Here is a 15274-nt window from a genome sequence, read left to right as displayed (position 1 = left end):
CAGTGACCTGAACAAAGTAGCTGAGCTTTACTCTTGTTGTTTATAATTGTCACCAAAACCTATTGTGCCTTTCAAAGGCATAATACCTCCTGGGTGCTTGAGTGGGGAGCAACGAGAGATTCTTTGCTACAACATGCAGTAGCAAGAATAGCATGCCCCCTGTGTGGTTATGTTATTTGACTGTGACCTCTGCCTCCACTAGTGCACCTATGTAGGCATGATTAACATAATATGAAGGCATATGATTTATGAAGGGAGGGTTAATCTTTTCCTTATTCAGTTGAAGAGGAAAGATAGTCTTGTGGTTAAGCAGTAGACTATGACTGAAGATTGGAGTTCATTTTCTGACTGCCACAGCCTTCCTGTGTGAGCTTAACCTCTTTGTTCCTCCATTCCTTGCTTGTAAAATGGAGATCGCAATACTTTCCTACTTCATGGAGTTGGGGAAGATAAATACATAAGTATTTCTGAGGTGCTTAGATGCTAATCTCCTAGGGCTTGTCTGCAAAAAGACACTCAGAAAAATTAATTCAAATTAACTAAAAGTGTGAATTTAAAGTAGAAAGAAAAGGAGTACTTGTGGCACCTTAGAGACTAACCAATTTATTTGAGCATAAGCTTTTGTGAGCTACAGCTCACTTCATCGGATGCATACTGTGGAAAGTGTAGAAGATCTTTTTATACACACAAAGCATGAAAAAATACTTCCCCCTACCCCACTCTCCTGCTGGTAATAGCTTATCTAAAGTGATCACTCTCCTTACAATGTGTATGATAATCAAGTTGGGCCATTTCCAGCACAAATCCAGGTCCCCCCCCCCCCCCCACAAACCCACTCTCCTGTTGGTAATAGCTTATCTAAAGTGACCACTCTCCTTAGAATGTGTATGATAATCAAGGTGGGCCATTTCCAGCACAAATCCAGGGTTTAACAAGAACGTCTGTGGGGGGGAGGGGTAGGAAAAAACAAGGAGAATTAGGTTACCTTGCATAATGACTTAGCCACTCCCAGTCTCTATTCAAGCCTAAGTTAATTGTGTCCAATTTGCAAATGAATTCCAATTCAGCAGTCTCTCGCTGGAGTCTGGATTTGAAGTTTTTTTTTTGTAATATCGCAACTTTCATGTCTGTAATCGCGTGACTAGAGAGATTGAAGTGTTCTCCAACTGGTTTATGAATGTTATAATTCTTGACATCTGATTTGTGTCCATTTATTCTTTTACGTAGAGATTGTCCAGTTTGACCAATGTACATGGCAGAGGGGCATTGCTGGCACATGATGGCATATATCACATTGGTGAATGTGCAGGTGAACGAGCCTCTGATAGTGTGGCTGATGTTATTAGGCCCTGTGATGGTGTCCCCTGAATAGATATGTGGGCACAGTTGGCAACGGGCTTTGTTGCAAGGATAGGTTCCTGGGTTAGTGGTTCTGTTGTGTGGTATGTGTTTGCCGGTGAGTATTTGCTTCAGGTTGGGGGGCTGTCTGTAGGCAAGGACTGGCCTGTCTCCCAAGATTTGTGAGAGTGTTGGGTCATCCTTCAGGATAGGTTGTAGATCCTTAATAATGCGTTGGAGGGGTTTTAGTTGGGGGCTGAAGGTGACGGCTAGTGGCGTTCTGTTATTTTCTTTGTTAGGCCTGTCCTGTAGTAGGTGACTTCTGGGAACTCTTCTGCCTCTATCAGTCTGTTTCTTCACTTCTGCAGGTGGGTATTGTAATTGTAAGAATGCTTGATAGAGATCTTGTAGGTGTTTGTCTCTGTCTAAGCCCTGGTCTACACTAGGACTTTAGGTCGAATTTAGCAGCGTTATATCGATTTAAACCTGCACCCGTCCACACAATGAAGCCCTTTATTTCGACTTAAAGGGCTCTTAAAATCGATTTCCTTACTCCACCCCTGACAAGTGGATTAGCGCTTAAATCGACGTTGCCGGCTCGAATTTGGTGGACACAATTCGATGGTATTGGCCTCCGGGAGCTATCCCAGAGTGCTCCATTCTGACCGCTCTGGACAGCACTCTCAACTCAGATGCACTGGCCAGGTAGACAGGAAAAGAACCGCGAACTTTTGAATCTCATTTCCTGTTTGGCCAGCGTGGCAAGCTGCAGGTGACCATGCAGAGCTCATCAGCACAGGTGACCATGATGGAGTCCCAGAATCGCAAAAGAGCTCCAGCATGGACCGAACGGGAGGTACGGGATCTGATCGCTGTTTGGGGAGAGGAATCCGTGCTATCAGAACTCCGTTCCAGTTTTCGAAATGCCAAAACCTTTGTGAAAATCTCCCAGGGCATGAAGGACAGAGGCCATAACAGGGACCCGAAGCAGTGCCGCATGAAACTGAAGGAGCTGAGGCAAGCCTACCAGAAAACCAGAGAGGCGAACAGCCGCTCTGGGTCAGAGCCCCAAACATGCCGCTTCTATGATGAGCTGCATGCCATTTTAGGGGGTTCAGCCACCACTACCCCAGCCGTGTTGTTTGACTCCTTCAATGGAGATGGAGGCAGTACGGAAGTAGGTTTTGGGGATGAAGAAGATGATGATGATGATGAGGTTGTAGATAGCTCACAGCAAGCAAGCGGAGAAACTGGTTTTCCCGACAGCCAGGAACTGTTTCTCACCCTAGACCTGGAGCCAGTACCCCCCGAACCCACCCAAGGCTGCCTCCTGGACCAGCAGGCGGAGAAGGGACCTCTGGTGAGTGTACCTTTTAAAATGCTATACATGGTTTAAAAGCAAGCATGTGAAAGGATTACTTTGCCCTGGCATTTGCGGTTCTCCTAGATGTAGTCCTAAAGCCTTTGCAAAAGGTTTCTGGGGAGGGCAGCCTTATTTCGTCCTTCATGGTAGGACACTTTACCACTCCAGGCCAGTAACACGTACTCGGGAATCACTGTAGAACAAAGCATTGCAGTGTATGTTTGCTGGCATTCAACCAAAATCCGTTCTTTATCTCTCTGTGTTATCCTCAGGAGAGTGAGATATAATTCATGGTCACCTGGTTGAAATAGAGTGCTTTTCTTCAGGGGACACTCAGAGGAGCCCATTCCTGCTGGGCTGTTTGCCTGTGGCTAAACAGAAATGTTCCCCGCTGTTAGCCACAGGGAGGGGGGAAGGTTGAGGGGGTAGTCACGCGGTGGGAGGAGGCAAAATGCGACCTTGTAACGAAAGCACATGTGCTATGTATGTAATGTTAACAGCAAGGTTTACCCTGAAAGAGTGTAGTGACTGTTTTATAAAATGTGTCTTTTTAAATACCGCTGTCCCTTTTTTTTTCTCCACCAGCTGCATGTGTTTCAATGATCACAGGATCTTCTCCTTCCCAGAGGCTAGTGAAGCTTAGAAAGAAAAAAAACGCACTCGCGATGAAATGTTCTCCGAGCTCATGCTGTCCTCCCACACTGACAGAGCACAGACGAATGCGTGGAGGCAAATAATGTCAGAGTGCAGGAAAGCACAAAATGACCGGGAGGAGAGGTGGAAGGCTGAAGAGAGTAAGTGGCGGGCTGAAGACAGGGCTGAAGCTCAAATGTGGCGGCAGCGTGATGAGAGGAGGCAGGATTCAATGCTGAGGCTGCTGCAGGACCAAACCAGTATGCTCCAGTGTATGGTTGAGCTGCAGCAAAGGCAGCTGGAGCACAGACTGCCCCTGCTGCCCCTCTGTAACCAACCGCCCTCCTCCCCAAGTTCCATAGCCTCCACACCCAGACGCCCAAGAACGCGGTGGGGGGGCCTCCGGCCAACCAGCCACTCCACCACAGAGGATTGCCCAAAAAAAAAGAAGGCTGTCATTCAATAAATTTTAAAGTTGTCAACTTTTAAAGTGCTGTGCTTAAAGTGTTGTGTGGCATTTTCCTTCCCTCCTCCACCACCCCTCCTGGGATACCTTGGTAGTCATCTCCCTATTTGTGTGACGAATGAATAACGAATGCATGACTGTGAAGCAGCAATGACTTTATTGCCTCTGCAAGCAATGATTAAAGGGAGGAGGGGAGGGTGGTTAGCTTACAGGGAAGTAGAGTGAACCAAGGGGTGGGGGGTTTCATCAAGGAGAAACAAACAGAACTTTCACACCGTAGCCTGGCCAGTCATGAAACTGGTTTTCAAAGCTTCTCTGATGCGTACCGCGCCCTCCTGTGCTCTTGTAACTGCCCTGGTGTCTGGCTGCGCGTAACCAGCAGCTAGGCGATTTGCCTCAACCTCCCACCCCGCCATAAACGTCTCCCCCTTACTCTCACAGATATTGTGGAGCACACAGCAAGCAGTAATAACAGTGGGAATATTGGTTTCGCTGAGGTCTAAGCGAGTCAGTAAACTGCGCCAGCGCGCCTTTAAACGTCCAAATGCACATTCTACCACCATTCTGCACTTGCTCAGCCTGTAGTTGAACAGCTCCTGACTACTGTCCAGGCTGCCTGTGTACAGCTTCATGAGCCATGGCATTAAGGGGTAGGCTGGGTCCCCAAGGATACATATAGGCATTTCAACATCCCCAACAGTTATTTTCTGGTCTGGGAATAAAGTCCCTTCCTGCAGCTTTTGAAACAGACCAGAGTTCCTGAAGATGCGAGCATCATGCACCTTTCCCGGCCATCCCACGTTGATGTTGGTGAAACGTCCCTTGTGATCCACCAGAGCTTGCAGCACTATCGAAAAGTACCCCTTGCGGTTTATGTACTCGGCGGCTTGGTGCTCCGGTGCCAAGATAGGGATATGGGTTCCGTCTATAGCCCCACCACAGTTAGGGAATCCCATTGCAGCAAAGCCATCCACTATGACCTGCACATTTCCCAGGGTCACTACCCTTGATATCAGCAGATCTTTGATTGCGTGGGCTACTTGCATCACAGCAGCCCCCACAGTAGATTTGCCCACTCCAAATTGATTCCCAACTGACCGGTAGCTGTCTGGCGTTGCAAGCTTCCACAGGGCTATCACCACTCGCTTCTCAACTGTGAGGGCTGCTCTCATCTTGGTATTCATGCACTTCAGGGCAGGGGAAAGCAAGTCACAAAGTTCCTTGAAAGTGCCCCTACGCATGCGAAAGTTTCGCAGCCACTGGGAATCGTCCCAGACCTGCAACACTATGCGGTCCCACCAGTCTGTGCTTGTTTCCCGAGCCCAGAATCGGCGTTCCACAGCATGAACCTGCCCCATTAGCACCATGATGCATGCATTGTCAGGGCCCATGCTTTCAGAGAAATCTGTGTCCATGTCCTGATCACTCACGGGACCGCGCTGACGTCGCCTCCTCGCCCGGTATCGCGTTGCCATGTTCTGGTGCTGCATATACTGCTGGATAATGCGTGTGGTGGTTAATGTGCTCCTAATTGCCAAAGTGAGCTGAGCGGCCTCCATGCTTGCCTTGGTATGGCGTCCGCACAGAAAAAAGGCGCGGAACGATTGTCTGCCGTTGCTCTGACGGAGGGAGGGGCGACTGACGACACGGCTTACAGGGTTGGCTTCAGGGAGCTAAAATCAACAAAGGGTGTGCCTGTACATCAAGGAGTATTTCAGGCAGGACTGCACGGAGGGTTCCAATAAGAAATGGTGCACCTAAGTTATTGTCCTTATTGGAACAAGAAGGTTAGCCTGGCCTCTGATTGATACATGGCTAGATTTACCTCGCTGCACCTTCTCTGTAAGTGACTGCAGTGTGATCTAGAAGAATGAGTCCCCTAGACAGGGGATGGGGGGAAGCAAATGAGTACAAAACAAATCTGGTCTATTTCTTGTTTTGATCCACTCCATCTATCTTTTACATCTTTGGCTGGCAGCAGACGGTGCAGAAGGACTGCATGCCATCCACATCTCATGGCTGCTTGGCAGAAGATGGTACAGTACGACTGCTAGCAGTCCGTATCGCCTGCCCGCTCACCATAAGACGGTTCAATAGGACTGACTGTAGGACTAAAGAGAATGACCTGCTCAAGTCACTCCAAATTTAGTCCCTGCGCCCATGTCTGCCCAGGCGCTCCTGATCGACCTCACAGAGGCGACCAGGAGCACCTCAGACATGACGATGACGGCTACCAGTCGTACTGTACCGTCTGCTGCCACAAGGCAAGGGGTTGCTGCTACTGTGTAGCAATGCCGTACCGCGTCTGCCAGCACCCAGGAGACATAGGGTGACGGTTACCTGAGCGGGCTCCATGCTTGCCGTGGTATGGCGCCTGCACAGGTAACTCAGGAAAAAAGGCGCAAAATGATTGTCTGCCCTTGCTTTCACGGGGGGAGGGAGGGAACGGGGGCCTGACGATATGTACCCAGAACCACCTGCGACAATGTTTTAGCCCCATCAGGCATTGGGATCTCAACCCAGAATTCCAATGGGCAGTGGAGACTGCAGGAACTGTGGGATAGCTACCCACAGTGCAACGCTCCGGAAGTCGACGCTTGCCTCGGTACTGTGGAAGCGCTCCGCCGAGTTAATGCACTTAGAGCATTTTCTGTGGGGACACACACACTCGAATATATAAAACCGATTTCTAAAAAACCAACTTCTATAAATTCGACCTAATTTCTTAGTGTAGACATACCCTGAGGGGTTGGAGCAAATGCGGTTGTATCACAGAGCTTGGCTGTAGACAATGGATTGCGTGGTGTGGTCAGGGTGAAAGCTGGAGGCATGTAGGTAGGAATAGCAGTCAGTAGGTTTCCGGGATAGGGTGGTGTTTATGTGACCATCGTTTAGGTTATTTAAACTGCATTAAAACCCTGGGTGGACACTTTGATTCAGAAAGAAAGTGGCCTTAATTCACTTTAGCACAATTGGAAGTGAATTACTCTAAAACAAATTAAGACCATTTTAATTCTGAATAAGAGTGTCCACCCAGGGGTTCCATGCAGTTTAACTAATCCACTTTAAGAATTAATTCAGATTAATTTACCAGAGTATCCTTGTATAGACAAGCCCTTACATAGATAGATCTAGGGAGGTGCTGATTAGTAGGCATGGGCAGTTATACAGATGATATTTGGTCCCTGAATATCATCTTCCCAACAGGCTTGTGATCCTATCCACTGGGGACTCCTTCTCCCAGCACATCCCCTTAGTTGAAGTTATATATTATGATGTGGAGCATAGACAGGTAGCCTCCTTTCCTGGTGCCTACATCACTTTTTGAGTTTTGAGGCAGTCATCTAGCTTTTCCCCTCCTCTTAGATCTTAAGGGGGCAGACCAATGTGTCTATTGGTTGTTAATTCAGGTAGGGTTCTTCTTAGGGTTCTGCTTACTTCCATTCAGCAAGACAAGGAATCATTGGTCCTAGCTCCACTGCTACTGGCCCTCTAGCACTGGAGAAGCTTGACCATATCAAAAGGCCATGGATAATTTGGGATTTGTGTTTGTGCTAATCAGACCTACAGAATAAAAATGTGCACTGGAATGTGTGCATTAGGAGCTACATTTTTTTTAAATAAAAGAAAATTTTCTCATGTTTTAATTTACATTCTTAATGCAAAATAATAATTCTGTTTTGGATGACTATTGTTATTTAATTTAAAGGGTACTGAAAGGCTTCTGGAGATTCAGAAACAAATGATGAGGTTGCTGGATCCTGTAGCCAAAGGGGTAAGATAAAAACTAATCCTAATTTAATAACTTGTGGAGTTAATACTGTAGATATGCTTCATATGGCCTCTCCAATACTGAACATAAGATTTATTATTTGACATTCATATCTGTCACCTGTGTATATTGAAAAACGGGCCTTGTATCACATTTCTATCGGTTTTGTGGCATTAGGGTAACCAGATTTCCTGATAGTATGAGCCCCGATATTAGGGGCTTTGTCTTATATACCCAACTATCCCTTCCCCGCCTCCCCCTGAAAAAAAAGTGTCCTGATTTTTCACACTTGCTATCTGGTCACCCTAGGCACAATATAGTAAATGCATTTATTTCACACACCCACATATTATACACACATTATAGCAGAGCAATAGCTCTACTATAGTTAAGATTAAGGCCAGCTTTCCGTTTAAAGCTTGATTGTTCTAAGTGCCCTAAAATCTGTAGGGTAATTAGATCGCCTTGAAATTTGGTTTTTTGAATGGGGCGGTGAGGTAAGGTCAGTGACCCAAATTTGGAACCATTTAACAAAGGTTTTCTGAGATACAGTTCCAAGAAAAGTACAAACAAAAAATAGTGTTTTATGAAATTCACAGATTCTAGCAATTTTGAAGTTTGAAATCCACCCTAGGCAGAAATCTAAGCATGAACTGTAAACAGTTGTGAAAAATCTGCTTCTGTCAAGGGTGTTTTTTGCGGTATGTAATCTAAGTGTAGCAAAGTACTCAGAAGGTGCTGTGACTATTTTTGAAAAGAAAATAAATTACACATGTGAGTACTCACTGGGAGGGAAGGGGTGATGGGTGCAAGAGTAAGTGGTAACAAGGGAAGAGAGGGTTGGGTCTTCAGTGAGGGATGGGAGTATTATGGGAAGGGGAGATAAATGGAAATGGGTGGAGGGAAGGGAAGAGGGCTTGGGGACTCAGCTAAAGAGGAGAGGGCCGGAACTGGAGGGTGGGAAAGGAAAAGACAGGAGGGGTTGGAGAATATGAGGGGTAGCAGAGGAAGTTGGGGTTTTAGGGAACTGTGGACTTGTCAGCCCTTCTGTGTACATGCTGGACTGTGGTGGAGCTCTACACCATTGCTGGCTGTGTATTCTGGGATCTAGAGGACCCTGCTCGTCTTTAGGTGTCTGAGCCCCTCTCCCTGAAATCCAGAAAATGAGTAGTTAACATACACCTCACCTGTGTGTGGAGTGGGTGTGAATGGGCAGGGCTAGCCAGACCGTGTGGTGGAGGGAGCCCGGTTTGGAGGAGGGTTGGATTGGGTGGAGTTGGGGCAGGCTGGGGAAGCCTGACTGAAGCAGGGGCAGCGTCCCAGCTTGGGATGGGTAGTGGGAGTGAGGAGCCAGCTCAGTGCAGCTTGGGCTATATAACTAAGGTGGTGTGCCACCTTCCGGTAAGCTGCTGCCTGTGATATATGCATGCAGCAGCACAGGGCAGGAGATAGGAAGGAGCAACTTCTGGCTTCTGAAGTGCTAACTAATGGCTTAATGGGATGGGGAAGGTTGGGGAGGGGGAGCTGGAAATGTTGGTGGAAGGGCTATATGTTGTGAGGAATGGTGGGATAGAGGGTGGAGAAGGAGTGAAACACACCAGTCTCTCACACTCAAAGTTATTGTAACCACCATGCGTTAAAACTGTCAAGGTTTGGGGACGTAGACCATGGATAAGTTTTCTATGACCGGCCTTGGTAGCAACTACACATTGCAAACATTTCAAAGCACAACATTATCCCTATTCCACAATAAAATGTACAGAATGGGGGAGGAGCTATGAAGAATCACATTGCAACTATGTGATCTAGTGGAAGACTACTGAACTGGGCCTGTTCCTAGCTCTTCCATTGGCCTGCTGGGAGACTGTGGGCAAGTCACTTCACCTCTCAGTGTCCCATCTGTAAAATGGGGATAATGACGTAAAGTTCTTTGAAGTCTAGTGATGAAAAGCACTATGTAAAACTAGGGGGTTTTAATTATTACCTAGCCACAGAAGCATATCCGGTACAAACCTAGGTGAAAACTACAACTGTCTGAATGAACACAAACATCTACCAACAAACCCCTTTCTCCAGATCATTTACCAATCCTATTCAACTTATTCATAAATGATCTGAAGAAAGGGGTAAACAGTGAGGTGGCAAAGTTTGCAGATGATACTAGACGGCTCAAGATAGTTAAGACCAAAGCAGACTGTGAAGTACTTCAAAAAGATTGCACAAAACCAAGTGATTGGGCAACAAAATTGCAAATGAAATTTCATGTGGATAAATGTAAAGTAATGCACATTGGAAAAAATAACCCCAACTATACATACAATATGATGGGGGCTAATTTAGCTACAACTAATCAGGAGAAAGATCTTGGAGTCATCATGGATAGTTCTCTGAAGACGTCCACGCAGTGTGCAGCGGCAGTCAAAAAAGCAAACGGAATGTTAGGAATCATTAAAAAAGGGATGGAGAATATCTTATTGCCCTTATATAAATCCATGATATGCCCACATCTTGAATACTGCGTACAGATGTGGCATTAGAAAAGGTTCAGAAAAGGGCAACTAAAATGATTAGGGGTTTGGAACGGGTCCCATATGAGGAGAGATTAAAGAGGCTAAGACTTTTCAGCTTGAAAAAGAGGAGACTAAGGGGGATATGATAGAGGTATATAAAATCGTGAGTGGTGTGGAGAAAGTGAATAAGTAAAAGTTATTTACTTGTTCCCATAATATAAGAACTGGGGGCCACCAAGTGAAATTAATGGGTAGCAGGTTTAAAACAAATAAAAGGAAGTTCTTCACTCAGCGCACAGTCAATCTGTGGAACTCCTTGCCGGAGGAGATTGTGAAGGCTAGGACTATAACAGGGTTTAAAAGAGATCTGGATCAATTCATGGAAGTTAAGTCCATTAATGGCCAGGATGAGTAAGGAATGGTTTCCCTAGCCTCTGTTTGTCAGAGGGAAGAGATGGATGGCAGGAGAGAGATCACTAGATCATTACCTGTTAGGTTAGGTACCTCTGGGGCACCTGGCATTGGCCACCGTCAGTAGACAGGATACTGGGCTGGATGGACCTTTGGTCTGACCCAGTATGGCCGTTCTTATGTTCTTAAACATTTCTCTTTGTTTAAAAAAATTAGAAAATGGCAATAAATTTTGTTAACACTGAGGTAAGGTTGCCTGATGATATCTTGTGCACTTCCAGAACATCGAGTTCATCAAAACTCAAACATCTGAAAGCCAGGAAATAAGAGTTCAAGTAAATACTCATACAGCCTTAATTGTACTCTCTCTGAGTGGTGCCCATAATACACACACTCCCAAGTGTTACCTGGACTTGCCCTACGCCCAAACACACAGCCTACTCCCCTGACAGAGTATCACAGTTGTCAAATTTTACAACTCCTTCACACTTGCACATAAGATACCACCTAAACCTATATTTTCCCCTACCCAACATTAAACCCACAGAGTTCTTTCATATCCCACCTTTCTACTGTCAATACCCATGGCAAGAAGACCCCAGTGCCCTACTACTGACACAACCTACACAATTCTGTATTGAAATGATGCAGATTGGAACCTCAAGGTACCCATAAATCTCTCTCCTTTGACAACATACATGAGAGGACTCAGACCCAGATCTCTTCATATCAGAATCACAGCTCTTCCAAGCTACTGCATTTTATTCTTCCAGCATTTAGTACAGCTACACTACACAGTGAACCCAGATAATTTCCAGTGGTTATTGCCAGCTGTAGGGGGCATTTACCTTAATTCTGTATTTCCTGGTTTTCAGAAGTTTTAGTTTCACTGCACTTGACGTTCTGGAAGGGCATGAACCAGGCAACCTTAAGTGCGTTAACAATGTCTTTTGCCATTTGTCTCTCTCTCTCACACACACACATAAACAAACCCCTGTTTGGTGACATTGAACTTTAATCAGAAATGTAGAATAGAACATTTTCACAAATGCGAGACAACCCTCTATTCCATTATCCTTACAAGAAAAACTGCAATAAGAAGAAAACACATTCCAGCATAAGTACAATGTAAAAGAAATGACCCTGCTCCTGCAAAGGCACTTTTAACTTTACACACAAAATAGTTCTACTAAAGTCAGTAGGATTATTGACAAAGTGTGTAAAGTTAAGTGTGTGCATACATTTTTTGCGGGATTGGGGCCCTAGTTATTCTTCAGGTGCATAGTCAGTCCAGATCCACACTTTTGGGAGAACATATGCAGTTGGCACAGAAAGTGAAAATTTTCTGGAAAAAGCAGCAATGCACATTCTTCATTGAAATGAACATTTGGAGAGGAGTTATTGTGTGGTATAAAACAATATCATTACTTTGTACTGTACACAGAATACTCCTCTTCTATGTTTTCCAAAATAATGTTTTCTAAACCTAAAGGAGTACACTTAATGTTATGAGATCAAAGTTTGATCAACTCTTTTTCTTTTCGTTTCTCTTCCTGAAATAATTATGTAATCCTTGGATTTTCCCAAACGAAACTGCTTCATTGCTTTTTCTTCAGTGCCAACAGTCCAACCCTCAGCTAACAGATAGTAAAAAAGGCAGTGCACGTAGTGCAGTGAAAAGGGCTCCGGTAAGAAAACAGATTTTAGTTTTAAGCTTCCAGAGGATTATCATGAACAACAGGAAGCCCAAACATTCTACGTTATAAAATGTTCATTTACAGCAGCCCCTTTAAAAGGTCAAAGTGAAGACTTCTAAATTCCAGATAGGACACATTTTGTATAATCTAATAGGAAGTGTTTTTTTGGATTCTATTAGCTAACACTTCACCCCCCCCCCCCCCCGGCAAAAAAAGCCATGAGGGGATACTCCACATAGTTCATCACAGGGAGCCCCGATGCATCATATGCATAGGGGAGGGATTTGGGAGGCCAGTGAGGAGGCAAAGAGCATGACCTTCTCACTACATAGATCCTTGAGACAACTGCATGTAAGGATTGTCCCTCTGTGTTGCTTCCTATCCTTGGCAGCACAACTGCCTGGGAACCCACTCTACCTTTGATTTACCACACCCCTCTGAAACTAGTAGAAAATAGTATTGTCAAGCTTCTATTTAGGTATTATAAACAATTAAAATCAAAGCTATTAAAATAGATTTTGGGGTGAGGATTGTTATACTGAAGTTTTGGGGCTTTTGCTTAATACAGAAGGTGGGTTTTTTGGTTTCATTCATTTTTAGCCTGAAAAGGTTGATAAAACCTCCCCTGTCGACTCTGGCTGCGCCTCTCGCGGTGGCGGAGTACAGGAGTCAACAGGAGAGCGCTCAGGGGTCTATTTATCGCATCTAGACTAGATGCGATAAATTGACCCCCGCTGGATTGGTCGCTGCCCGCCAAACTGGCGGGTAGTATAGACATACCCTAAAACTGCAGTGTAGATGTTTGGGCTAGGACTGGAGCTTGAGCTCTGGGGCCCTCCTCTCTTGAAGTGTCTGAGAACTCGGGCTCCAGCCCAAGCCTGAACATCTACACCACAATTACACAGCCCTGCAAGCCCAATCCCTGCGAGCTCAAGTCAGATGACATAGACCAGCCATGGGTGTCTAATTGCAACGTAGATGTAACCTTAGCGGTATCTGTACTGGGGCTTAGGTCAGCTTAACTACTTCTCTTAGCGACATAGTTAGGTCAACCTAAGTTTTAGGTGTAGACCAGGCCTCAGGAGGAAACAAAAATAAAGAAATTGAAAAGAAACAATTTAGAGAAATCATATGAAAATACAAATTTAAGCCTTATCCTGGGAATATGATAGCATTCAGGTGGACTCATGCACTATCCGTTGCAGGATCATATTCTTATCTTAATGCTATATCTAGATAACTATGAGTGAAATAAATTGCCTTTCACTTCTTCCATCTGGTACAAGACTCTTTCTCTCTCACACAGTAATCTGAACTGTACCCATCTCTCCAAATTTTATATTTGAGAGAAGGTCCCCAACTCAGTCTCTGTAGCTAGTCTTCTGCTCCTTCTTATGGGTCTTACTCCTTCAAGACCTCTTGAGTTTAGGCAGAGACACTGTGTCACCTTCCCAACTAACTCTCTCCTCAACAGAACCCAGTTCTGCTGAGTTACCTTGGCAACCTCACGATGTCATTCAATCTGTTTAGGTGGTAGCAACAGTTTACCAGTGTATTACATAGACATAGACCCATGAGGTCCCTGAAGGAGAACTCTATGTAAGCTCGAAAGCTTGTCTGTATTACCAACAGAAGTTGGTCTAATAAAAGTTATTACCTCACCCATCTTGTCTCTCTAATATCCTGGGACTAACACAGCTACAACACTCATTTATTACGTAACATTTATAGCAGTAGAGTTTATAAAGCAACAACTTTTGTAGCTGGTTAAACACCAAAGCAGAGCTGAGATACTTGATTTAGTGCAAATCTGCTTATGGCTAGTATATTCCCACATCAGAAACATTATGCCTGATGTTCAACAAGATAAAGACCATACCATAGCTATATTTCCTGCAACATTTTGTTTCCTCATGAGGGCTTGAAAGAGCTGTACTATGTCTTGAATGTTCCAATAGTGTCACGCTGAGGTACCGGATGAGGATAACTGAGTGGGAAGTGAGTTTGAAATGTAAATGACCGTTGGAAGGAAAAGGCATGATCTATAACAAGGAAAACTTTTTCATAGCATTCACCACTTCTTAATGGAGATTGGGAGGGGAGGGGATCCACAGGGCAATCACAGATTGCAGACCAACTTCCATTTGTAATTTCATAACAGACTTTTGGCAATTACAAAATTTGCTTATGTGGAAAGGCAGTATTAAGAGGGCCTTTATAGTATTTTGGCTGTCTTTTAATGAACTATAGCAGCTGGAAACAGGTGAGCCAGAACCATGGGACCAGCCTTAGTTTTCAGGCTAGCCTTCCTTCCATGGACCAGCTTTTGGGAACCTCTCATTACATAGTGTATTGTCCATAAGGTTTTCAGTATCATTTGTGAGAGGAGAACATTATATTTTTCTGAGCTGATGTTGACTGAAATCCTACTGTCCTATAGCTACATATATGTTAATACAGATATTGTTTCTATTTTATTTCCAGCCATCAGTTTTAAGGAGAATATCCCATTTGGGGTGCTTAATAACAGGGTGTGATAGTCTAGAACAACCTCTGATCTTAATGCAAACAGCTTGCAGGAATCTCGGTCTGGAACTAGGAATAGATGTACATTTAGCAATAAACTGTGCTGCTCATGAATTGATGGACTATGTAAGTTATTTTTAATATCTGTTCTTTAACTGATTTTAAAGTGATTGCTTATTTGTTCTGTGGTAGCACATAGATGTCACAACCGCATTGTGTTGGCAGTGTACAAATATACAACAAACACAAGTCTTATGCCCTGATACACGAGGCTTTGAACATGTAGCCCCCGGTGGTGTTCACCACCCAAGACAACAGAAATGTTATGGGTAAGTGGAGGGAAGCAAGCTTCAGGGAGACCACTCAGTTGTCTCAGCCCCTTGTGTACTATGCAGCAGAGCTCTGTAGTGACTCTCTGCATATGAACATGGGGAACAAGGGGCAGCTAGTGTGATGAGATATACCCATACCTACTAACAGAATGGGTCCACAGGAATAAAACCTTGCATGGAGCAAGGCACAATGGGCCATGGCAGCTATTCCTCCTTATGACCTGGC

At 44.8% G+C, this 15274-nt stretch overlaps 1 protein-coding gene across 2 annotated transcripts in view; it reads left to right on the top strand.

The window, feature by feature from the left end:
* ENO4 (enolase 4) overlaps positions 1-15274 on the top strand; it is a 45639-nt gene that overhangs the window by 13947 nt on the left and 16418 nt on the right. The window contains exons 7-8 of one of the 2 annotated variants that reach the window (XM_073354257.2): positions 7510-7575; positions 14675-14842. In XM_073354257.2, coding sequence (XP_073210358.2) covers positions 7510-7575; positions 14675-14842 — 234 coding nt within the window. The remainder of the gene's footprint in view (positions 1-7509; positions 7576-14674; positions 14843-15274) is intronic. The other variant, XM_073354258.2, reaches the window with a different exon arrangement.

Source organism: Lepidochelys kempii, chromosome 7 (genome assembly GCF_965140285.1).
Source record: "Lepidochelys kempii isolate rLepKem1 chromosome 7, rLepKem1.hap1, whole genome shotgun sequence".
NCBI classification, from domain to species: domain Eukaryota; kingdom Metazoa; phylum Chordata; order Testudines; family Cheloniidae; genus Lepidochelys; species Lepidochelys kempii.
Note: the sequence above shows the minus strand (reverse complement) of the source record. Positions and strands in the feature narration are given on the sequence as shown.